Here is a 27,186-nt window from a genome sequence, read left to right as displayed (position 1 = left end):
CAGGACTGCAGACAGGCCAATCTAGCACCCACAATCTCTGTTTACACAGCCATGCACTTGTAATCCGAGCATTATGTAGTTTGGTGTTGTCCTGCTGGAAAATGCAAGAACGTCCCTGGAAAACACAGTGCTGGATGGCAGTATATGTTGCTCCAATTTAAAAAAAAATCTGTCTGCATTCATGGTGCCCTCACAGATGTGCGAGTTACCTATGCCATGGGCACTGACACCCCTGGCCCATACAGACACTGGCTTTTGGATCTGATGCTAATAACAGCTTGTATGGTACTTTTCCACTTTGGGCAAGAGAACACAATGGTTGTTTTTTCCAAAAACTATTTTGGAAATCTGTGGTTGCAGCAGCGAGTGTCTTGACTAACAAAGGATTACTAAAGTAATCCCAAACCCATGTTCCTGATATTCATTACAGATGAATGCCGTTTTTTATCAGAGGTATCAGAGATCACGCGCATTCAGAAGTGGTTTTTGTCTTGCCCTTTACGCGCAGAGATTTGACCATATTCCTTAAATCTTTTAACTATATTGTGCACTGTAGAGGGTGAAAATCCTTCCATTTTACCTTTGGTAAACATTGTTCTCAAAGTGCTGGATTATTTGCTGAAGCATTTTTTGGCAAATTGACAAATCTCGAATAATCTTTGCTCTTGAAGGCTTAGGCTGTTTTTGGAGGCTCCTTATACAGTATACAGTTGCACAAATACCTCACATGTTTAACTTCTGTTTCACATCGCCTTGATATTTCAACTTGTCAATTTATTATTCTAATTAAAGTGCTGTCTCAAATATTTTTGAGCGTGTTGCAATCATCTGATATGAAATTACTGTAAAGTTAAAACATTTTACATTTAAAAAAAAAACTTAAAAATAAACTATGAAATAGGTTGAAGGTAAAACATCATATAATGTGTAGTTGTTGTGCTTTCAATATAGCAAAGGGTAAATATAATTTACATTTTGTTTTTATTAGCATTTTTCCTTCTGTACCAACTTTTTTGGAATTGGGGTTGTTAAATATTGATCTATTTCTCACCCACACCTATCATATAGCTTCTGGTGACATTGATTTAACCACTGGAGTCATATGGATTACTTTTATGCTGATTTTTGTAGTGGCACCCATTCACTTCACACATTGTATAGACCAAAAGAGCTGAGAAATTCTTCTAAAAATCTTAATTTGAGTTAAGCAGATGAAAGAAAGTCATACACATCTGGGATGGCATAAGGGTGAGTAAATTATGAGATCATTTTCATTTTTGGGTGAACTATACCATTAAGTATAACATGCTTTTCAAAAGAGTCACACCAAAAATGAAAATTCTCATCATTTACTCACCCTCATGCCATCCCAGATGTGCATGACTCCTACTGAAAAAATTAAGTCATATACATCTGGGATATTATGAGGATGAGAAAATGATCAGAGAATTTTCATTTTTGAGTGAACAATCTCTTTAATTCCACAGAGGTGGATGATTTGAGCATCAGAAAAATAGGTGAAATTGTAACAAGTTAAATTACTTCAGTTTGTCATTTTTTGACTTTCCTATTGGTGTCTACAGTTAAATTAAGAACTGGATAAGACAGTTCCATATGTACAATGTGTGTTCTTACTGTGCAGCTGAAGGGAATGTCTAAAATAGATTGAAAATGTTGTGAAGACACTTACGTCTACATTTGTAGCCCTGCTTGTTGAGGCCCCTGGAAAGCAAAGAGAGTATGTTGGAGATTTACAAATCTACACAGCAAATGCAGTGTCAGTTTGAATGGAAATCTTTTGTCAGGAAGACTTGAGAACACTTGATCTATGGCCAATAACAAATTCTCGAGTACACCAGAGTGAACAAAGCACCAAAGCACAAAATTCTATCTCACACTGCACAGGAAGGAGACTGCCCTAGGGACTTTGCTGAGGCGGCTGAAATATCAGAGGAAAGTCCAAGTGCGCTTGCGCAGACAAACACTAACACAGATGCTATCCAATACTATGGCCTACAAACATAAACACACGAAGATTACAGTTAGACCACATGCTTTTTTTGCTGGCTATGAGCAGCTTCTGTTTCAACTATGCTTCCATGTATTATTGTTAAAAGCATCCGCTTAATAAATAAATGTATTTCAGAACACCATTTCAGATTTCTAAAAGGGATAAAAGGAGGGACAGATTTCTGGCTATTCATACTCATTTTTGGAATTGAATGGTAGCTAGTTTACTTCTATATATTAAGCACTTTTCATAAAACTGACATATGGACTCCCTGCATCTTGTCTCTTTGGACTAATCTGTTATAGCACACCAATCAGAGGGCTATGCGTCACTTTGAATGAGAAGTACCTTGCTTAAGGGTACAACAGAGCTGGATTTTAATCTCAGTAACTCTCCAGTTTCTGGGTTATTCCAATTTGAGACTGAACTAGCAACCTTTGTTTTTTTGTATTGTGCTTTGTGCAGATTTACAAAACCATAGAGGCACAGAGAGAAGCAGCATGTTACTTTTGCTATGTTAGTGGGAACAAAACCATGTATTAATCTTCGGCGAGTCCCTGCACTATTTGTGCTAAAGACAATATATAAATGGTACAAATGTATACTTTTCTAAGTGATCTAATGATTTTGCTTGACAATAAAATGGAAAGAAAATAAACCCTTAGCAACTAGAGTATATTGGACTTGGAGGTAGACTCATTTTACTTTGCTCAGAGTATCCAAGCAACCATATAGCAATGGATTAACAAACCTTTAACATTGTGGTGACAGTTTTTGCACTAATACCACTCACAGTTTCTTTTAAAAATGGTAATGCAATATATTTTCCTTTTAAGAAGGATGAAAGTTTGTGTGCACATGCCAGCTGGGGCAATCACTGTGCAATAAAATTGGCTATGTATTTTCATTTGTTTTTCTTTAATTCACTTATTTATTTACTTACCACACAAACTCCCTGCAGACAGAGCAGAAGGTAGGCTGTTTGAAGAAAGTGGCTGCGAACTCGTGGTTCTTGATAAAGTGAACCTTGGCCTGTTTGATGGCTCCTCTCCTTCTGTTTAGAGTAAGAACGCTGTCTTCCTCTTTCCCAGTCACTGATGAATTGGATTCTGTGAAGCAGGTCATAACAGATTCTTTAGATATATAGTTAGATTACAAGTGGGAAATGCACACTTAAATTCAAATAAAAAAATGACCACACTGAACTGACTTAAAATGAGCTTTATTTTCACACTAGCCACATATTTGTATGAACATTTTAGGTTAATGCATAAAAACTGCTGGATGTACATAATGTACATAAAAAAACCTAAGACCTATTTTAAAAACCTATTTTATAAGAAGAAATGTGCATAATCTATGATGGAAACACATTTACTGAATAAGCTCCAATTTAATTTAATACGAATACAAGATGAGCATCAAATTAATAACTCATTACTGGTCTAACCAGCGGACCAATCAATGTATCAGAAATGTTGCTCTAGTCATCCTGAAATACTGGTGTCCAGAAAATCCAAAGCCTGCAAAGAGTTTGCAGAGCAAAAATGTAGAATACAAACTTGAACTGTGCTGAAGTGCAGGTTTATTGACACATTTGCAAAAAAGTCGGTAAAGTCATAAGGATGGAGGAGCACACGCACTCAGAAATGTGTGACACGCTGTTGTTCGCTCCCAGGCATAAAGCAAAGTACTTTAGACTGTTTTGTCTACGTGTATTTTTTGACCCCCCTTTCTCCCCAATTTGGAATGCCCAATTCCCACTACTTAGTAGGTCCTTAGCACTGTTACTCACCTCAGTTCGGGTGGTGGAGGACAAGTCTCAGTTGCCTCCGCTTCTGAGACAATCAATACGTGCATCTTATCGCATGGCTCACTGTGCATGACACCACGGAGATTCCGCACGTGGAGGCTCATACTATTCTCCGCGCTCCATGCACAACTTACCACACGCCCCATTGAGAGCGAGAACCACTAATCACGACCACAAGGAGGTTACTGCATGTGACTCTACCCTCCCTAGAAACCGTGCCTAGCTGGAGTCACTCAGCATGCCCTGGATTCGAACTCGCGATTCCAGGGGTGGTAGTCAGTGTCTTTACTCGCTGAGCTACCCAGGCCCATAGGACAAAAGGCATAGGACAAAATACATGCTTTTTGGGGCCACTGTATAAAAATTAATGTGCTTTTATTAATGGACTGCATGAAGTAAACGGGGTTCCCACTCTTTTCATGGCACAATTTTCCAGGACATTTTATGTGCCCGACAAGTGTAATATTTAAGCAAATGTTTAATTTTTTTTATTTTATATTTCTGTTTGTTTTTGACGGTAGTTTCTCACCTCCAGATAAGTAATTTGCTACATGGCCCAGTGTGATTATTAATGCCTGTAAAGCTGTGATTTAATTAAATAAATACAGTACATAGTCTGTATGTGCTGCACACTTCAAAGTGCTCCGCTCTCTGTCATCTAATACACACAGAAGTGAGCGCGTTATCCTGATAGTGTTTTTTAGTGTATGAGCAGCTTCACACATTTATTTTGAAGCACGCATCACTTGCAGATTACATATTTATTCAATTAAGTCACAGACTTTTGCAGTTTAATGATCACATTAGGACATTTCGCTATTTTAATTTTATGAATTGTGCATTTATTGTCTTGCTGCTGTTTTTGCATTGTTTTTTGTATTGCTGTGCACTAGAAGCTCCTGTCACCGAGACAAATTGGCAATAAAGCTGATTCTATTTCTGATTCTGCATTTTTTAGGTAATGGCATTTTTATGACTAGATTCCATATTTGGTTTCCGCATACTTCACGTGGTAACCGTGGTAAAGAGTTAAGTGGATTTATGGATTCAATATATTGATTAGTTATAAAGAAATTCGACTATAGTAATTACAATTTTATTACTATGTTTTTACCCCAACTCAAGTTTTAACATTAACTTGGGCCATACAGCTTTGAGAAACTAACTACATTTGTGTGATTCACTGTGAGAGAATGATGGTTCTGTTTATGCTGCCAACAGCAATTTTATAGATCACTAGCAGCGTATTTCTTGCTGAGAGCTAGTAATAAATCAACCGAGTTCTCGTAGGCTGTGAGCGAGTTTTGCTCTCTGTGTTGTCAAAGACAACAACAAATATTGTTGTAGTTCAGTAACAGTCTTTAAAATATCACTGTGGAAAACCTAACCTAGCATTCTTTACATAAATTACAGAAGTGCAGTAAAGAATTTGCTGTACGGTGCAAATTTCAATGAGGCAGAAAAAACAAAGGGAAGAAGAGAGAGAGAGAGAGAGAGAGAGAGAGAGAGAGAGAGAGAGAGAGAGAGAGAGAGAGAGAGGAAGAAGACCAAAAAAACTGCATGAAAACATGAGTAAGACAGCATGAGTAAGCAAAGACAGCACAGATTTCAGAGCTGGTATCTGAAGGTTATGATAATAGGAACAAAAGAGGAATTAGAGACTGAATTTAAAGCAACAGGGGAAAACCAGAGTGGCACAAAGAAAAGCAGTGAGAAAATGAATAATGAGCTAACATTCTGATCAGTCTATGGCAGTGGTTCTTAACCTTTTTTACTTTTAATTGATTGAAGTATTAAGTAGATTATTTAAATCTAACTTATTTTAAGTCATTTTACATCACACTGTGGCCCCTTGGAAGTTGGCTGAGTCTCCCTGAGGCCACGGAGACAATGAATGGAGAATGGCATTCAGGCATTTTAAACCATTGAAAAAACATTTCACTATGATGTGTTTGAGGCAACCTGAAAAGGATAGGATATTAAAAAGAAACCTCCCAAATAACAAACAGTGTGTAAGTGAATTAGCACTCCATTAGTCAAACTGTTCCCATTAATTTAAATAAAGTTCATGTTTTTGCTCATCACTGCCAAACATGAAGACATTATATAGTTTCTGCAGGATATCTTTTAATGAAGTAAATTTGAACCCTGTCTATGATATTTTGAAGAGATGTATCTGGAGTTTTTTTGTGTTGGATGTTAGAAAGAGTGTTCAACCTAAGTGTGTGTGTGTTTATACATGCATATGCTCACCTGGGTCTGAATCCTCTACAAAGAACTGGACAGACATCATCACCTTTCCAGAGGGCTGCAGGTCCACCCAGAACTCAACGTGGCCGTTGCCTTTTTTGCAGCGCTCTGCAATAACCGAGACCCCGACTGTGGCTTCTGACAGAGCTTCTTCAGCTGTTTTCATCAGGACCACCTCTATGACACGTCCCTCATAGATGTGCGCATCAAACGAGGATTTCCAAGCGGGATACATGGTGGGCTTCCTCTGGACCAGTGTCTTCCCTCGCTCTGGTTGAAGAAAGAAAGCAAGAAATAGTATGAGTGAGAAATATTTAAATAGATAGTTCATCCAAAAAAAGAATATATCACCCAATTAAAGTTATTCTTACAAACTAACCTGTGCTGAGTGATTCCTTCATCTTAATGGCACAGAACGGTTGTTCCGTCATAGGAGGAAGGTCTCCCAGGCTAAAATCATTGAAGGCAATCCGCAAGAACGGAGCCATGGCAAGCAATCACTTTGCTTACACACACTTACATGTAAACACAGAAAAAAGATAAAGATTAGACGTTACTGTGCATCGTTTTGAGCAATATTATAATCAAATGAGGAAAATGTCTGCAGGAAAAGTGTCATAATTTCTCATTCAACAAAAACAAATAGAAGTATAGCCCTTTAATCAAGCAGGTTCCCAAATAAATACTCTTTACTTTTTATTAATTTTATGCAAACCTCAATCAATTATAAATAGAGTATATCACATTTTAGTCTGCATCTTTAATGAGTAACGTTCATAAAAGCCATCAAGATTTCTTAAAGAAAGTTTCAGTATGATTGTTTTAACTTCCTAATATGCAAAGCCAAATCTTTCATAAATGTTTCTTTTTAGGTTTCCGCTTACATCAGTTTCACTGTGACCAACCTGATAGTTTTGTTTTCCTAATAAGCAAAATGTAGCGTGGACACTAAACTTGTTATATAACATCACAAACCATAAAGGTGAAAAACTGCACAAATTTTCAAACCCAAACCTTCAGGCAGGACCAGATTCCTGGCGGTATTACTTTATAAACAATAGCTCATAGAGCTTTAAAGGGGGTCTAGGGCAGAACTAGCCACCTCCAGTCCTTTACTTGGTTTCACAATTGAATCACTAGGATTAAGAGTTCAAATACATGGCATGCACACATGCAGACACAATGAAAAAAGAAATGAATTAAGAAACACAAATCTTGTGACAAGGGAATTTACATGACCACAGCATGCAAAAACAAGCAAAAATCAGTAAATGTTGCCCATGAATGGAAGCTTTATACAGAAATCTGTCACAATATCGGTTTTCATTCCTGGAAAACAAATAGCTGAGACTGAAGTTTCTGGCTTAGTATTTCTTTAATAAATTAACTTAATCTACTTGTTGTCATAACGATTATAATACAAAATGATTACAAAGAGGCTGGAATATATTTAAAATGTGCATTTTTGAAGCTTTCTGTGTTTGCTTTTAATGCATAACTGATCACTGAGAGCTGAAATGTGAAGCAGGTGAAGTGGGACCATTTTTGACACTGTAGATGACAGAATACTGAGAGACTAATTGAGATATATCCATTTCCAACACTGCAGTGCAGTGGCGGATTTAGGCATGGGTGGCGTGGGGCAACTTTGGGGGCGTGTTGAAGCGATTTTCGCTCAGGGTGCAAAACAATCTAGAACCGCTACTGCTGCAGCGCCACAGTTTTGGGCCAAATGCTTCAAGCCCAAAACAAGTGTTGAATGTTGAAATGGTCCAGAATGCTGATTGGTGAATGCAGCGCTCCAGCCATGCTACATTCCACAATATAATAACAACTATGTTAATATACAAGTAACTGTTTTATAAAAGCAATAAGGCACATGAGGTTGAGCAATATTCTCTCTCTCACACTATACGTACATTGGGCTCTATTTTTGTGTCCGCGCTTAACGCTGCACAATGTGCAACCACTGTGCGTTATGTCTTATCCAATTTTTGTGATCGTGCTAATTCCAAGCACAATTTTCGTGAGAGTGCAAAGTGCAAGTGACCGTGGATAGGAGTATTTGTGCTATCTGTGGGTGTATGTGCGCAAACCGTGGGTGTAATGTATGTTAAAGAAGTGGCGCAAAGAGCAATTTGCTATTTTCCTGAAAAATAGGTAATAGCTCTAAGACATTTCAGAAGCACATCTGTTTTCAGCACAGTCTAAAATTCAGTTCCTTTATTTGCAGTTTGGAGAGTCCACCAGCAGGTGTTAAGACGGTTTATGTCCAAACTCTAAAAATATAGTGGAACATCAGATTATGACCCTTATAATCACTGTTGTAGCTGTTTTATTAAAGAAAAAATAAGAGATTTGTGTTAAACTCTATAGAGGTCATGGTTTATTTTTACTCTTAATGAAATTAATTTAATAAGGTTGCTTCAACGGAAATGCGTATGGACGTGGCTGACATGAGAGTATTAAACTAAAGGTGCATCTTAAAAAAAATTCTATATTGATATTTATGCATTGTATCGATAACACTGCAATGCTGTTTACACCCCTATGCGACAGCCTGTGAAAGGGTAAATTTTTCAATGAATTATATCATAAAAGGTAGTTGGAACCACACATCTTCTCAAATGATGAGGTACAGAAATAAGTCTCTTGTTCTACATAATGATTGTGCTTATGATGTGCTATACAGTACATTGAAACATGTAAAATCTATGATATCGAGAGTGATACAGGGAAAACCATAAGGATCAAGGATAATCTGAGACCACACACACATGTTACAACAAAAAAAAATATTTTATATAAGATAATGAAACTCTGTCAAACATAAACCTCTTACACTCATATCACTTTGGAAAAAAAAAAGTTTCCCTTGAGAGAGTGGAAAAATGAGCCAATGCAGCAAGGGAGGGGATGGAGACAAAACGAAGAGGAAGAAGGAAAAAGGGAGGGATGGGTGAGGGAAGAAATAAAGCACTGAGCAGTGATGTCTATAGCATAGGGGAAGTTAAACATGCTTGCTAAAAATTCTGACTCTTTCACTGAGAACTATTCATACACTTAATTGACAGTCATACTAATGGACACCTATGACTTTACCTTGTCCACAGTGTACAGAAAACACATTACTGCAAAGTCTCATCAACAACATTAATGTCAAATGCGTCTGCCCATCTCAACAAACAGACGCACATGTATGTGTGTGTGCGTGTGTGTGTTAGTGTGTGTCTTTTGCTTGGTTTCTCTCAGTGGTCCATTAATCTGTCAAGAGAGGTCACCTCCTTCATATTCATATGGGTAACTGCTTAATTAACACACATCCCTTTGGTATTTTTGTGGTGTCGAAATGTGATAATGTTACTACTTAAACTCTACTCTCTTTTGCTGTTGAAGATGCAAAAACTGGCAACCGCCAGAATGCTATGCTAAACAAATGAAGCAATGTATTACTAGAAGATTACGTAAACGTCTCTGAGGAAAAAGATTCTAGTTTAAGAATGAGGAACTTTTCAGTTGAAACAGATCCTTCCTGAAAGGCAATACTTTATCTTTAAAAACACATTAGAATAAAGGTTAAAATTAGCAGCTAGCATTACTAAAAATAACTTAATGTTATATGTCACAAACATGCGGTTAATACATATAACTAATTTGTCTAATATTAACTAATTTGTTCAAGGGATAGTTCACCCAAAAATTTTTATTATCTTATCATTTACTCACCCTCATGCCATCGTAGATGTTATGTGTAGGACTTCTTTTCTTCTGTAGAATACAAATTAAGAATATAGAAGAATATCTCAGCTCTGTGGTTCCTCACAATGCATGTGAATGGTGGCCAGAACTCTGAAGGTCCAAATATCATAAAAGGCATAATAAAAGTAATTCATATGACTCCAGTGGTTTATTCAATGTCTTCTGAAGCGATTCAATTGAATTTGGGTAAGAATACACCAAATTCTAACAAATTTTTCAGTGTACATATTGCCATCGCAGTCTCTAGGCACAATCATGAGTTGAAGCTCGATTGCACATCCTAATGCTTGACGCATGCACAGAGCTAGATGGCGATGGTGTAATCGAGCTTGAAATCAAGATCTCCAAGGAGAATTCTGTCAAGATTTATAGTGAAATAAGAATTACATTTTGGTCTGTTTCACCCAAAACCAATTGGTTCCCTTCAGAAAGCATCGATTAAACCACTGAAGTCATATGGATTACTTTCATACCTTTATGTGATATATGGACCTTCAGAGTTCAGGAGTTATGGACCTACAGACCTGAAATATTCTTCTAAAAATCTTCAATCGTGTTCTGCAGAAAAAAGAAAGTCACACACAGGGTGTGTAAATGATGAGAGATTTTTTCATTTTTGGGTGAAGTTCACCCGGTGAACTATCCCTTTAATCAAATCATTAATAAGGTGCTGATATCAAATATGGAAGCTACTTCTTGCAGTTCTTGCAACATAATGTCTTAAAGCTTTATCAATATCAATTTGATAGTGAATAATGATTTAAAACTGCAGTTTGTAATTTTGTGCCACTAACTCCACCCAACGGAATTGCAAAAATAGACATTGTTTTCAAACAGCTCTCTGAATACGCCCCTCTTTTGCTGTTATTTGAGCAAACAGAAAGTCCCACCCTGATCTCAAACTATTGGTTGAATACATTTTGTTTTGTAGGGCCGGATGGGCAGCTCAAAACAGAGGATTTTTTATAGTGCAACAGAGAGTTTACAGTTTGAGAAAATTAATTGTAGAAATGGCTTAGTTATAACTGTATATATAACTTTATCAAATCCCATTTGTTCCTGGAATATCATGATGTTTGGTCACAACACGCTATGAGAACCAATGTGTTTTGATGTTATCGAAGTAGCCGCCACATTTGATTTCAGCACTTTATCAATTAATTTATTTTATTTTAGTGTGAATAACGACTAAGTTTTTTTTTTTCATCACACAAAGTGATCGCACCACTTCAGAAAACTTGGAATACAGCACATGACTCGTATCGATTACTTTAACTGTGGGTTTGTGGTTTTTTTTTGGTCCTTTTTCAAGTTTGAAAGACCTGAGTGACAATTTACTTTCATTATATGGCAAATAAATGTAAAGACTCAGGTCTCTCCTTCAATGCAAGTCTGTTGGATATTTTCGCCATTTTATCATGCACCAAGCAAAAAACTTAAAACGAAATACTTAGAAATGTAAAAACCTCTTCTCAACAAGCCCCACAATTTAATGTATAATTCATGTCCATAGCTGAAATGGTGCCTTATGCAGTTAAGTTAAATACTTAAGGTTGAGGGTTTATTTAAATTAATTGTGTGCAATCTAATATAAAAAGTATGAACAATACTAATAATGATGACTGCCTTAACAAACAGCAACACTAAAAAACATTCATATGAAGGCTGCACCTCTATTGTTTTTGGCTTGACTTGTCGTGGGTTTGTCTGTTTAATACTATTTAAATATTGAAATGCATACAGACAAACACACTCTTCTTTCTGTGCTATTAGCCTCATCTTACACTGGCTGTCTGTTCTGGTGATCTCCGCATGTGGGTGTGATTGTGTAGAAGTAATTGGTAAGAATTATGGTGTGTTGTGCTGTCCCAGTGAAAGAGACTCGCTCCACGCATGCACAAAATTACACACACTCAAAAGTCTACAAACTGCTCTCTATGAACACTGGGCTAAAATCAAGCACATATTTTACATGTTCAGATTGTCTGAGTGTAAAATAGATTAAACAGAGTGTGTTAAGAGAACTGAATTTTGTCCTTGACACAGTTTAAGAGTGTCCTCATTACGTAAAAACTGAAATGTGTGCTTTTATCTCCTGAGACAGTTACATTCAAAAAGTATTTTGATTACTGAAGAGATTACTTTGCATTTTATTGTAATATTTTTTCATTTAATATTTAGTCCTTTCAGATGGAAAAATGTATACATATAAATGATGCGATCCAAAGTGCATTTGAACAGCTGTGAAACACTTTCTTATGATGTGTTACATTCATACGAGCAGACAGAGAAGTAAGTTTGAAGAAAGTTTGGAGCAGAAGAAATATAAATAAATCCTGTGTGAGAATTGTCAGCTTCACGCTAAGCTAAAATGCTATATATATGTATTTTTTTTCTAGCCATTTTACATGCACATTTTACCAGGCATGATCATATTTTTTTATTAAGAAAATTAATGTTGGATCATAATTTCTTAGTAAGATATTTGATATTAGGGCAAAAATCTAATTCTTGATGATAATTTTGATATTGTTTTCTTGTAAAAATATCTAAAAATCCTTAAAACAAATCAATTTGATTTATCTTGTTTTAGAAACAACATTACATAAGGTATTTAGGTTTTTCAGAGAATGTATTTTTTTTAACATGTGTATTTTGTCTTACTGTACTGTAATGGAGTTTTTCTAGTCAAAACAAGTGAAAAAATCTGCCAGTGCTGAAGAAGTAATCCAAAGTATTTAGAATACATTATTGACCTTGAGTATTCTGTATTCTGTAATCTGCAGTGGAATACATTTCAAAAGTAACCCCTCCCAACCCTGTGCGTGAGAAAGATGGAGGTTTGGATTACAGGCTAATACAACATACAAAACTGTTTAATGAGGATCATGGTCCTCCTGAATGAGACGTGTGTGAGAGATTATACAAGTAAAAAATAAAGGGCCATGGCAAAAAAAGACAGTTTCTATCTTAATTTAACTAGACCCTGGCTGATAGGGCTGAAGCCCTGGATTTTTAGTTAATGTTTTTTTGTGATGAAAAATGTGTAAAGGTGTAATGTTTGTTATATCAGGGTACAAAAGCAACAAGTGGGCTGCAATTATGGCTTCAAATGTAAATGAATTCCGATCAGTGAGCCCAGTCTGCAATTGGACTTTTATCACTGATCGTGCTCAAGTTCATCAGACATGTTATGAACGCCTCGAGTGGTAGCTTTCTATTTTCTCTCACAAGGGTGCAGCTTTTCTCAGGCACAGAGGTTTTCTTATGCAAGTTTATTTCTAAATATATACAGTAATCTATAAATCTAATTTCTAATCTCCATTTGTTCACAATCCATACATCAAGTAGATTTTAATGGATGCACCAGTCAACTGGTTTGGAGCATCCCTTCTTCGCTCCCTCTGATGGACTTCCTAGGTGAAATCAGTTAGCGCATTTAAGAATTACCATCCGATATCAAATTAGCAGCCAGTTTACTGAACGGCGAACCAACCAGACTTTATTTACAATTATTCGATCACAATGAAAATTGTATGTCAGTAACAATACCTTCAGTACAATAAAACTTTAACAAAGATAAGATTTGTATGATGTACGATTCTTATGCCAAAAGCCAGGTAGCCAAGTGACTAAATATCTGGATTTATCATTATCCGTTGATAATTTGTAGTAGGGATGTGCAAGGTTACCTTTTTTACCATTCGGTTAAAGGAATGGTTTTAAGGTTTTCGTCTGGATTCGGTATGTGGGAACAAAGAATGTTTATTGTAATGGAATTTCCTTAAACGCAACTCAGAATATCACCACACTGAGCACGTCTGGGACCTGTTGGATTGGAGGGTGAGGGCTTGGGCCATTCCCCCCAGAAATGTCCGGGAACTTGCAAGTGCCTTGGTGGAAGAGTGGGGTAACATCTTACAGCAAGAACTGGCAAATCTGGTGCAGTCCATGAGGAGGAGATGCACTGCAGTACTTAATACAGCTGGTGGCCACACCAAATACTGACTGTTACTTTTGCTAATTTTGTTCAGGGACACATTATTCCATTTCTGTTAGTCACGTGTCTATGAAACTTGTTCAGTTTATATCTTAGTTGGTGAATCTTTTTACGTTCATACAAATATTTACCCATTAAGTTTGCTTAAAATAAAAGCAGTTGAAAGTGAGAGGACATTTCTTTTTTAGTTTATAAGTTCACAGCAGTTATTTTTCACTTCACTCGAGTGTGAGCCTATGTATATTGACAGGCGCTACATGTTGAAAACTCCTATACTTATGTACACCTCATTCATGAACAGAGAGCTTGCAAAAACTTCCCACAAATTCAGCTCGGTTGCATAGCCAAGTTATCTCCCTGGTTAGTGGTGTTGTATGTAAAGACCCAGACACTCATCTTTGCTGTTGTCCACCACATCACTTTGATGTTATTTTCCTTTCGATTTATTCTCAAAATATTACAACTTTTATCTCATAAGGCTTCGACTTCTCATTATTTTTACTTTATTCTCAAAATATTATGATAAATGACATTTGCATATTAAGAAATTAAATAGTTAAATTACTTTTATTTTATTGTTAGCATTAATTTCTGCACAATGAACAAAGAGACGACAAGTTGTAATTCTCGATTTGATCCGTCATTTAAATTACGTAATTAAACCACCTGACGCTTGCTTATTTAAAGTTCTGAAAAGGAGTCAGTGTTGCGCTTAATATAATTATTATTTGACAGGTAGGATGGTAATCTTTTAAGACATGGAAGGATTTTTCTTATTTTTATATAAAAAAATATGGCATGTGGGCTAAGCCCCAGATTACACTGAAGTCTAGCAACGCCCCTGCAGGTAGCACGTGACTCTAAAGACAACAAACCGACAACTGATTAAAGACAGCTTGGCAGTGCAAAGTGAGCAATATTTTACATTTCTAACTACTTTTGCCACATCGTTTATGCCTAGAAACATGACTAGTGAATCGCAACCAGTGAGACAGACCAAAAGTGTCCATCGCACGTGTACAATTGGAGCGCAAGAAAGAGTCGGTGAGAACATCTACCTCGGACAGACAGATAAATCCATTTTAAAATAGATCGCTGTGGACAGTAGGCCAGTGATAGGCTTATGTTCAATGATATGGAAATAAACCAAACAATATTTTGACTTTAAAAGCTACTTTCTGTATTGTCTAATCAATGCTTTAATCATCTGTCACAATAATGTAATGTCTTTGAATGATCTGAAATTATTATATTAATATAAATGAATTGTGATTAATTAATCAGCATGTCATGTAATTCATTTGATTACAATTTTTAATTGAATGACAGCCCTAGATGTTTGTCTTGGCAATGGATAGGCACATAAAAAGGTAGAACTTCACTAATTACAGAACAATACAAATAAACATGTAATGTCTGCAAAACATTTGTCCAGAAGTGTGGTGTATACATAATGAAATTTGGGAACAAGTTTAAGTTTACAAGAGAACCGGAAAGTTTAGAAGAAAACAGCTATGCTTCAAAAAACATCATCCAAAACCTGTTATTCCGGATAATGCAGTTGCATATTTTTTATGCACAGTCATCCTCTAAATCCAATTACACACACATATAACAGAGTTCATTAGCAGAGTATAAGACACTATGCTGCTGTTTGTACTTTGTTAATGTGAAGCACAAGAATCGCTCAAACCACCCAAAAACCATCTGTACATAGCAGTCCTCATAATTACAGTTTAGCAATTCAGTATGCAGAAGTCCAGCATTTCAACATATTCACAACTCAACTGTACTTCCATAATGTAATATTGGGTCGTGATTCCACACACCCGGCCCCTAATCAGGCTAATTAAGCCTCAGAGAGGGATAAGGGCTGACTGGAAACAGCAGTGCGAGAGAGAGAGAGAGAGAGAGAGAGAGAGAGAGAGAGAGAGAGAGAGAGATTTACGGACAGCTGTCCGACACCTTTGTGTGTTTGTCTTTTTGGTTATGTATTATTAATAATTCGTATTTCGTATTCATATTATTTATATTATCAAGCTGGTTCTTGCCTCCTCCTTTCTATTAATCCATTTACAAATATTTTTTAGAATAAAAGAATATTCATTGACAAAGAAAATGTAGGTTAATAAAGAGGGATTGGTGACGTCAGCTGAAAAGTAAAGTAAAGAGGAGGAGCAAGTGATTATGTTTTGCAAAATGATTACGGAGACAAACATTTTTCTTTTCTTTGGAATAAAGTGCACCAACATATAATTTACTGTGCTGAAAGGTTGGTGGTCCCCCATGTAAGATTAAATATGCAGAAGAATATCAGCAACATGATTTGAGTCTAGGAAAAACCCAGCCTTTCAGTTTGGAATGTTTCAACGTCATAAATTACAGGCCTTCAGCCGGAACCCCCACACAGAGTTAAATCAGGCTGTTCTGTGTACGGTTACAAGGACCATCAGACATTTCATCTTAATCTAGCCTTGCTAGATAATGCTGAAAATCGCTTTGAACTGTGGTAACGTTTGTACCTGACAAATGAATGATTATAGACTGATGGACCTCTTTAACGCTTCCCCGCCAAACACGGAATTTTCCGTGTTTTATGAAAAAACGCTTCCCCGCCAAACACAGAATTTTCCGGGTTTCCGTGTTTTAGGTGTTATACGGTAAGGAAGACCCCTCCGCATGTTTTGAAAGAGTAAGCAACTCTTTGATCAAAGAAACAGACTGCGATCGTCTCAAACATGAAGAAGTGGAGTACTGAGAAGCTCAAAATATCAGACATAAACATGCCTTTTTCTCAGCTTTTTGTCTGAAATGTTGTTTTTTGACAAAACCGACCTCTGTTCAAGTCGCAATAAAAAAAGAACAAATGAAGATAAAATAAAATAATTTTTTTTTGCCTAAAAGCAGAGGCTCAGATCTTTATTGTGATATATAGCATCTTCATATATTCATGGAAGAAAATATTCTGCGGGCCATTAAAATTTAGCGAAAATCGTCAAAAACCCTGGCGGTGGCTGGCAACTTTTTTTTAAAAACGCTGGCGGGGAAAGAGTTAAAATGTGTGTAATAGTGTTGTCACGGTACCAAAATTTCAGTAGTCGGAACCAATACCATTGAAATTTAACGGTACTCGATACCATTTTTGGTACCAAAGCAAAAACAGGTTACTAAACAACACTCTTCTATTAACAAAGTTAACAAAACATTAGCAGCAGAACTAAGAACAGAAATATGCCATTGAGCAACACTTTAATTTAAATATATTATTTTTAAATTATAACACAACTGTACAATGTATGCTTAAAGTATTTTTGAACACTTATATAAGATTTGCTTCAACTTTTGCAACTTTTAATTTAAGTTTTTACCAAGTACTAAAAAACTAAAAAAAACAAACAAGCATACAACAGAATGAATAAAAACTATTTCCAAACTAATGTGCAAAGTGCTCTCGTATTAATAAAGCTGAATAGTGCCATTTTTCTTCACGACAAGAAATCCACAGCGACATATATTAGGATTAAATAAGTCGTGAACAATTGCGTACTAATCTAGCTGCATTAAGTGTGGGATGAGCGTCCCCAAGGCAGAGTCTCTCTCAGCCGGGTGCAGTTTCAATCTCTCCCCCTTAGATCGGGACATTCGCACAACTCATTGAAGAGGTGCTTACCACACAGAGAAATGCCAGTTTCTGAGTTTAAAGTTATTAACATGACCTGTATTATTTGAACTTTAATAAAGCTATAACACATTAAATATAACTGCATTTAAGATGTAACGCATGTTTCCTTTAAAGAGCTCCGGCTCCGCTTATTCCACAATGAGACTGCTTCTGAATTGACTTTTTTTTTTCTTTTTCTTTTTTTATAATTCCTTAATACTTTGGGATCTACATAAAATGAAGCTGTGAAAGTTTAGAGTGCATCTGGACTGTGATCTGTGTAATTATTTCTCTCCTCCATCAGGCGTGAACTGCAATGTTGCTCTCGCATTCTCACAGTTTAATATGATTTCATTTTACGTTAAATGAGATCAAACTACTATTCGACAATGAAACTTTTTCTCGTAATTTTTTTATTTTCGACATTGTCGATAATGTCGACTAATCGTTTCAGCCCTAATGCAAATGATAATATGCTTTTAAACTAACCTGCTTTGGTTGCTTGAATTAATCCGGGTGTCTTGTCTTTCAGGTGCTTTATTAAGTTTGATGTGTTTCCTCCTTTCGTCAGAAAATTGCGAAAGCACCGTTTACAAATAGGTTTTTGCTCATCTATGATGTTTCCCTTTTCATTAGCCTCAAATACAAATTTCCAAACCTGGCTTTTTTTACTTTTCTTTTCGACAAGATTCAGTTGAGACTCCGCAGCACCTTTGCTTGTCGCCATCTTTTGCTTGTTGTGAGCGTTCAAAAGTTCCCGAATCTGCATGGGTCTACCCGGTACTCGGTACTCCGGTACCTTCAGAAATTCTGGTATCGTAAAAAATTGTTTGTTTCAGTACAGACTTGGTACCAGAGTACCGGTATTTTTGACAACTCTAGTGTTTAGTGATGTGCAATCACCTATAATTGATATAAATATAATCTTTAATTCTACAATCATAGTATCATTCTACTAAGAATGGTAACTATAAGGCTTAACTTGATAAAATCAATGTTGTATAACCCATGAATTAACCAGTATTATTTTGTAACCAGGGATTTTCATGTTTTGTTACCTACACGTATAACATCCATGAAAAATATTTCATGTTTAGTATGTAAGCGTTCGCTGGCATATGCAGAGAAAGCTGATGACAACAAATATCATGTCTCTTGTTCCATTCTCAAGATATAAAAGCTCATGATTAAATATGCACTATTTTTGAGCAGGAGATTTTTAAGACTTTGGAACTAGGGATAATAAATCAACTGTCGGACAGGACAGCCCAGTCGACCATGTGACTCTGAAAAGTCACTTCTGGTCGCTCTGCTGACTGCCAAGTTCCTCGCCATGTGAGGTTCCAAGGAAGCTCGGGACTGGGTGTCCCGAGAAAGCTCGTCACTCTCTACGGTTCACACATTCATGAGAAGGCCTCGCTTCAAAGCTAACCCCATAATTCATACAGACAATAACTCTTCGATCATACAGAGGTCAAAACATTGACGGAACAAACTTTCAACCAAGTGCCAAGAACCAAGCAACACAACGAACGCAAGGAAACACCACAAAGACACACAAGTACATCTCCAATATTGTGCTCAAAGTGCTGGTGTATTAATTAAATAATTTGGGCAATCCGATGTAAACTCAAAGAAGGATAAATGGTTCTTAATTTATTGTCATCAGACTCCATAAAGTTCATTTTCACTGTACTGATCATTTATTACACATTCTGTCACTCTTATCACCAACCTGTCTCATGTATATATATGTGTTAGATTAGATTTATGTTTAGAATAGTAATAAAGTTTGTCTGTGTTCAAAGACGTTGTGACTGTGGTATATTTTGATAAATAATCTCATCCCTGTTTCTAGAAGATTTCGCTTCAAAGCTGTACCTAAATAAGTGTGATTATTATTTTCAATACGCCATGACAATAATATCACTTCAATAAGTGAACTAATCATAATTCACTTATTAAAGCTAATTCCTTACAGTAGAAATTGTGAGCTGATACAACTAGGCATTGTATTACGATCTAATTTATAATGGTTGTCGAACGTGACTAATTCCGTTATACATTTCATTACTTAATAAGGTACCATAAGGACAGTTTAATTTAGTTCATAGCTCATATAATTCAAGACCCTAAATTCCCTTCTAAATTTAGCATACCAAATATCCTACATATAATGGTGTGAGAATGAGGGCAATTTAAAGTTCCCTCCTAAATATCGCATATCAAATAATGGTGGAAAATGAGGGCAATTTAAAGTTCCCTCCTAAATGTTGCATACCAAATATCCTACACCCACTAACTTAGTTATCTTAATCTTAATACAGATTTTTGCGAAACGCTGTAATGCAATGTAGTCTTTTGCCTATGTCGGAGAGGCGGCTCCATCTCACTGAATTAGACCCTAATTCGACGGTGAAACTCGGGGATTCAGAATTACCGCCGACAACATGGACTCAGAAGCGTTGTGCATCTGTGGCTACCTTATTTGGATGACTGGTTGCTTTGTGCCCCCACAAGGCATCAAGCTTTCCATGACACCAGACTGCTTTTGGAGCATTTGCAAAAACTAGGTCTCACTGTTAACAAGGCAAAGTGTTGCTTGATTTTGGTGCAATTGATTACTTTCTTTGGAATGACTCTGGACTCTCATGCAATGTCTGCCACTCTGCTCGGGCCGACAATATTCTGCAGCTCCTAGCTCATTTCTGGCTGGGAATGATGTTGCCATACAGAGTGTTACAACAACTTATGGGGATGCTGACTGCCACCACTTCTGTGATTCCACTGGGCTTACTCAACCTCAGGCCTCTCCAGCAGTGGAACAAAAGATTGCATTTGAACCCCACCAGACATTATCATTAATTGTTGTTTCACACCGCTGTGTTCATGCATTGACACAATGGAATCGCTAGGATTTTTTAATGACAGGTGTACCCCTAGGGGACATTCCTTCTCATCAGGAAGAGACCACGACCGATGCTTCACTCATGGACCGGGGTGCAATGTGGAATCACAGGGGTATTTGTGGCTGTTGGTCTCCAGATCAGTCCACAGACCACATCAGCCACCTAGAGCCATGTGTGGTTTTCCTAGCCCTGCAATATTTCTTGCCGGTTCTGGCAGGCTGATATGTGCTCATTCAGTCTGGCAACACCTCAATGGTGTTCCATCTGAACCATCAAGGTGGCAAGACGTCGCACAAGTCCTTGCATCTCACTCACAAGATTCTCACCTGGTCTCTTCCCCGACTAGCATCACTGAGGGCGGGTCACCTCCCGGGGTCGAGCAATCAGGCAGCAGATGCTCTTTCAAGGTATCTTCCACATCAGGGGGAATGGAGGCTTCACCCAGATGTGGTGCAGAGCATATAGCATCAGTTCTGCGAAGCAGAAGTGGATCTTTTTGCATCAGAGGCGACCACTTTGTGGCTTGTGGTTTGTGAGGGCAGAGACATCCAGCCCAATGGGGCAGGATGCGCTGTCTCACAGGTGGCCGATCTGTCTACTTTATGCATTTCCTCCTACTTTTGTACTGTTATTTTCCTTCATGATCACGGCAGACCGACTGTCCTTATCTCTTTTTCAAATACAAATAAATATCGTTTTTGCAAACGAGATCTGAAATTCAAAATAAATGCCATGCTGCGAGTGAGTTTAATTAGTCACCAATCAATGGATGAGAACAAAAATGTCATTGTGTAAGGGTTAGATTATAGGCAATAGCAGTTCTTATTTACACTAATGTCACAGGGTTATTGGGTTAAAATAATGCACATTAAGGAAGTGTTTGTGTGCATGAGAGTGAAACAGTGAAAGTGAGAGATCAGCGACTTCAAGGTCAGCTGAGTGTCGAGTGCCATGTGACATTCGCTTTAGTGTAGCATTGATTACTCGCCCTCTCTGTTCCCTCTGGCTAAGAAACAAGAGACCCTATGCCTGCCTCTTTCTCTCAATAACACACACCCATAAACACAGTGTCATTCTAGGTTAGAGTGGAAAAGCCAATTCCTTTTTGAAACAGGGTTTACTGTGTGACTGGCAGTTTGCTGTCAAATGTGTGTTTGTGTTTGCATCAGGACTCAAATCAGAGCTTTTGTTAATGTGTGTTTAAAAGCTACGCAACAAGAAAAACTAAGTAATGACATGCAAAAAAGTACAGACTGCAGACAATATCACAGAGTGTTAGTGCGTTGTATATGTGTTTTCTGAATGCACTATGACTAAGGGAAAAAACAAAGCTTGGTGATAGGTTTGAACTTTCCTAATGGTACAAGCTTGTAAAAGAGTGGTTTGTTACGGAGAAAACACAGATGTTGACAGAGAGGGTGAAGATGCACCATCATCACTCACTTCTACTCCCCTGCAGTTTGGCAGATAAATAATTCAGAGGAGGAACATGTTGTTGATAAAGACCTTTACTAACATGTGCCTTCCGGCTAAAACAGTGTGTTGATTCATTCCACTATACAGATTGTGAACGTGCAGTGAGAAAGTGATGATAGACAAGCGTTCATTACGTTAGGAAAAACAAACACTAAAAACTGTTTAAACTACAGAGTCGCATTAACGTGGAGAACAGAACAGCTAGTGCATGTGTGAAAGAGGAAGAAAGAAAAATAAAATGGTGTGATACAGGGTGTGAAAGCTGGCAAGATTAAAATAGTATACCAAGTTTGTGGTCAGTTAGAAAATGGTGCAATGTAGCATAAGCAATCAAGAAGAACCTTAGGAGAGCAACATGTTTGCAACCATTTTAAAGGAACATTTCACCCCAAAAAGATAACAAATCCTCTGATCATTAACCCATATGCCGTCTCAAACTTATATGACTTTATTTCTTCTGTGGAAAACAAATTATATTTTTTTTATGGAGATATGAGGTGTTTATACCCGATTGTACCACTTCAGAAGACATCCACTTAAAATAAACCACTCAAAATGTGTGGATTATCTTTATGGTTTTTGGTGCTTGGAAGTGTTGGACCCCATTTTCTTGCATTGTATGGAAAAACACTTCATATGTTCATCAAAAAATCGTCTAGGTTACTAGTGTAACCCCCGTTCCCTGACGGAGGGAATGAGACATTTTGTCGATTGTAGTGACACAAGGGGCTTCTTTCGGGAGCCTTGGATACATCTGAATATGAAAAAGGCCAATGCCAAATTGGCAAACAGAATTTGCATGTCCCGCCCCCGGACATACGGGTATAAAAGGCAGGGATCGTGCATCTGTTCAGTCAAGTTCTGGACAGAGGAGCCGAGAATAAGGTTCGGTCATCACAGCGGCTTGTTACAGTGTTGTGGCAAGGGGGGACACAACATCTCTTTATATAGTGTGCCAAGAAGCATGAGCATCAGACTGTATGTAACCCTCCCCGACGTCCCACTAAGACGTCATATAGTTTTTTATTAGGTTCCCGGCATCCGACAAGAATTCTCTTGGGGGGTTGGAACAAGCGACATGGCAAGCATGGGAGCAGGCCATGCCAGTCGCGGCGTTTTCTCTATGTTTCTCCTCATAGAGTGTTTGATGCGGCTGAGGCCATTTAACGCTATAACGCATCGAGGAAGACGTTCTTTTCCAACTCCTATTCTTTCAGGGGGGAAAAGACCCCGCGGAGACCACATCCTGCCCAGACTGGGGGGAGGTTAAATGCGGTGAATACGTCACATAGGCTTTCAGGCCCCATGTGGAAGAGGTGCAGTGGTAGATCCTACCTAGCGAGGGAGGAGTTCCTACAGACGCAGCGACAGGGGGCAGAGGGGGCTGCCCAAGGGAGATGTGGGTCCGCCGATAGGGGGACCGTACCGCGGAAAATACACACAGGGGGATTAATCCGTGATGGCCAAACCCTGTGGAGCACCTATTCCAGTAGAGAGTAGTTAGTATACATAGTGGGTCTGGTCGGGAATTCCTCCACTGAATTCGCGGACCAGAGGGTTAGGGAGGAAAGACATCCAGGGAGCAAAGAGTTTAGTGGACTCACCTGGGAGAAAAAGCGCACATGTTCGCCTCAGTGGAGGGGAAAGGCGCAAGCGCAAGCAGTACACCCAGATGAAACAGACTCAACCTGGAGATTGTAGAATCTCGCAAAGGTATTGGGAGTCACCCAGCCCGCTGCTCTACAGATGTCTGCTAGAGAGGTGCTGTTGGCCAGTACCCACGAGGATGTCACACTTCTTGTAGAGTGTGCTCGAACCCACAAGGGGCGGACATGGCCTGGGCCTGATAGGCCAATACGATGGCGTCATCTAGCCAGTGGGCAAGCCTCTGTTTGGAGATAGCGTTCCCTTTCTGCTGTCCACCAAAGCAAACAAAGAGCTGCTCAGAGAGTCTAAAGCTCTGTGTGTGGTCCAAATGTGTACGAAATGCATGTACCGGACACAGCAAAGAAAAGGCTGGGTCTGCCTCCTCCCAGGGCAGCGCTTGCAGGTTCACCATCTGGTCCCTGAAAGGGGTCGAAGGAATGTTGGGCACATAGCCCGGTCAAGGTATTAGGATGACATAAGCATCTGCCGGACCAAACTCCAGGCAAGTGTCGTTGACAGAGAACACTTGCAGGTCTCCGACCCTCTTGATGGAAGCGAGCGCAAACAGGTGGGCTGTCTTCTGGGAGAGGGCACTTAGCTCAACTGATCTAGAGGCTCGAAGGGGGTTCTCTGGAGGCCCGCAAGGACCGCGGTGAGATCCCATGAGGAGAACTGGCATGGCCTGGGAGGGTTCAACCTCCAGCTTCCGAACTGTAATGGGAAACATCTTATGAGAAGATCCAGGTATGCTTGTGGTCAGTATTAGGCAAATTACTTCCTGTTTTTGGTCAGTTTAGACATCTTTGGTCCATGTTGTGTTCATATATCAATCAAACCGTACCATAGTTCGTTTGGAAGCGGACCGAGACCCACTTTTCAGATGGTCTCGGTTCGACTTGTTTAGTGCACACCAAGGTTCGGGCGACAGCGTTCAAACTTGTTCAAATTAACCGCACGAACAGAGCAATCGCACCAGAGTTCATTTTAATCGACCCAAACCTGCCAAGTGTGAACACACCCTTAGACAGCATAGGTGAGTAAATGATGAGACTATTGCTTTAAGGAATTTGGGACTCAAGAGGAACAATAAAGTATATTGGTGACCATATTGGCAGCTGTGATTTTTATTTTATTTTTTATAATTCAATGAACTTACAGATATTGGAAGATATTAGAAGAAAATTATATTAGGGCTTCCCATTTCCAATTTAAACTGTATACTCTCTTCTGTGCCAAGTTACAAAAGTAGCAATCCACAAAACAGTAAAATCTACTGTATATTATAATGTCTGCTGTATTATAATTTTGAATATTTTCTACTTTATATTATAACTGATGCCCGATTCCAGTTTTATTCCAGACAATATTTCTATATCGGTGCATCCCCAATTTTAACCCTTGAATCCAGCTCAGACAACTTTTAACACCGATTTACATCAACTTAACTTTAACTTCTTTGGTCTGAAACTACCTGACATTTATAAATGTTGCTATAAAAACAGTTAACAAATAATTGTTGTGGGTCAATTTGTCTGGTCAACAATTCAACTGTACATAAACATATTCTAATGTAAATTTAGAGCATATAAAACGATACGATAGGGTACCTGATCGATCGCCCCTTCACAGACCTCACAAGATCGTGATGGGAGAAATGTGCCCTGAATTGTGCCACCCCGTCCCTGGCTCGTGATGGAGAGAGGTGCTCCGAGTTGTTCCTGACAGGCTACTCAGCCTAAAAGGCTCTAAATGGTTAGGATTATAGATGTTCATAATAACATTCGGAAGGAACATAACATAACCATAATCAACAGTACAGGTACACAGTGACACAGGATCGACTCCGTGGTCTTGAGAAAATAGGTATCAACCATGTGTTTGATGGACAAATTTGACAAAGACATTGATGATTTTGCATAAATGAAAACATGGAGGGGAAGTGTTCAATTTGAAATGAAGAATTATGTGTAATAGCACAAGCAGCAATCTGTATGTATTCTGCCATTTTCTTTATCTACCGACTCTATCATTTAATTGTACAATTTAAGCTCTTTTTATATAATGTACATGTTTAATATAATTCTGGGACATCACATCAGATCTCGCCTAGGGCACCAAGTAAACCAGAACCGCCACTGGCAGGTTTTTAAACCACCATAAAAAGCACAGTATCACTCAACCGCTTACAAATGTTCCCTGGATACTGAACACATACCAAGCAAATATCCAAGTTCTTTGGTACACACTGTAAAAAATTAGAAAGCGAACAGAGCGAAAGACAATGAAAATCGCAAACCATCTGCACATCAACCATATTCTCACACACCAAAGCCAACAGACATGAACCATATTCTCTATTGTTTAAGGGTGGATGCAAAGATCATCCACGAACTGTTGTCATACTTGATGGTTTAGTCAATATTGTCACAGAGATTTCATAATAGTCTACACAGCTCATAAAGTGGTGGCAGATGGTGGAACACTAGTTTACAGGTGAGCTATAACCAGTGGGTTTCACTGGGTTATGGGAACCCAGTTAAGTTGTAAAGATGATACAGTATGTTTCAGCATCAGTCTCTAAAATGCCGTTTAACAACTCAATAGCGGCAGTTGGTAACTATGGCAACACCGATTACGCTTTTGAAAAGCTCGCATGTAAAGCACGTGTATTTAGTATCAGTAGTTATTTCATAATACACCAGCTTCACCACACGTCACCTGAAGAAATCGCAATCGTCAAGAGTTTTGTATTTCTCCGTGTCAGAAAACTTGAAAAACAAGACGGAGCAGTAGGCCAGCACTCACTTATTGTGAGGTTAAGCAAGTTCAACGATGGTTCTACATTTTCGGACGGCAGGGAATTTCAGCAGTGAAAATGGTCTGTCTGGTCTTTCTATTACATAACATATTACAGCGCATTCTATGAAATACTGTCGAAAAGTCCAGGCAGCTTTGCTTCTTCCGCGTATCTTGACGGCGAAAGTGGCAGTTCACACCGGACATATTTTTTTTAATTATTGTTTTCCTATCTAAACCTGCACTAGACGTCGGGACACCTGCGTTCTGTTCCATTCGTTGCTCTGCGTCAAGCTTTTCAAGCGGCTCGTTTCTGAAATCAAACGTTTCAATGTTACACATTCCTGTCATGTTTGATCCTAATGGCCGGATTTACGCTCTCCTACAAAGCGCTCTAGAAGTGAGAAGTTGTTAGCACAAAACTTACCAACTTTAAAGATCGATAGGTTTCTGTACCGCGTCTCCTCTTCAGTCCTGATGTGTAAGTTGAGTGTAGACTGAACAGTGCGGCGTGTTTGAGGAAGTATTTACCCCCTCACTATGTGCCTGTCTGGGGTTGACAATGACATTGCTGGAGGAGTGACGTTTGGCTGGTAGAGAGAGAGAGAGAGAGAGAGAGAAATACTGTAACAATTGCACATAGTTTTCCCTTTTATTATCATGATCAAAGCAGTGATCCTTCCCCAGTGATCTACTGTTCTCCCCCAATAACACCTGCATGTGATCAGTTTCTGAAATGGAAATCTGTGGTATGTGGTTTGTGAATTTTTCAAAGTATTTTTCTCTCAGCTCTCTAAATCTCTCTAATATCTACCTATCTCAGACACCCAATTGTGTGGGATAGATAGATATCTATCCCACACA

The 27,186-nt window shown here is 38.3% G+C and overlaps 1 protein-coding gene across 1 annotated transcript in view; it reads right to left on the bottom strand.

Moving 5' to 3' along the window:
* The window catches only part of LOC127632946 (protein kinase C delta type-like), a 38,453-nt gene extending 11,569 nt beyond the window's left edge, over window positions 1-26,884 (bottom strand). The window contains exons 1-5 of the mRNA XM_052111793.1: window positions 26,750-26,884; window positions 6,454-6,589; window positions 6,078-6,344; window positions 2,955-3,120; window positions 1,691-1,722 (exon numbers count right to left, since the gene is read on the bottom strand). Coding sequence (XP_051967753.1) covers window positions 1,691-1,722; window positions 2,955-3,120; window positions 6,078-6,344; window positions 6,454-6,562 — 574 coding nt within the window. The 5' untranslated portion in view covers window positions 6,563-6,589; window positions 26,750-26,884. The remainder of the gene's footprint in view (window positions 1-1,690; window positions 1,723-2,954; window positions 3,121-6,077; window positions 6,345-6,453; window positions 6,590-26,749) is intronic.
* Window positions 26,885-27,186: the final 302 nt, after the last annotated feature.

Source organism: Xyrauchen texanus, chromosome 39, assembly GCF_025860055.1.
Source record: "Xyrauchen texanus isolate HMW12.3.18 chromosome 39, RBS_HiC_50CHRs, whole genome shotgun sequence".
NCBI lineage: Eukaryota > Metazoa > Chordata > Actinopteri > Cypriniformes > Catostomidae > Xyrauchen > Xyrauchen texanus.
Note: the sequence above shows the minus strand (reverse complement) of the source record. Positions and strands in the feature narration are given on the sequence as shown.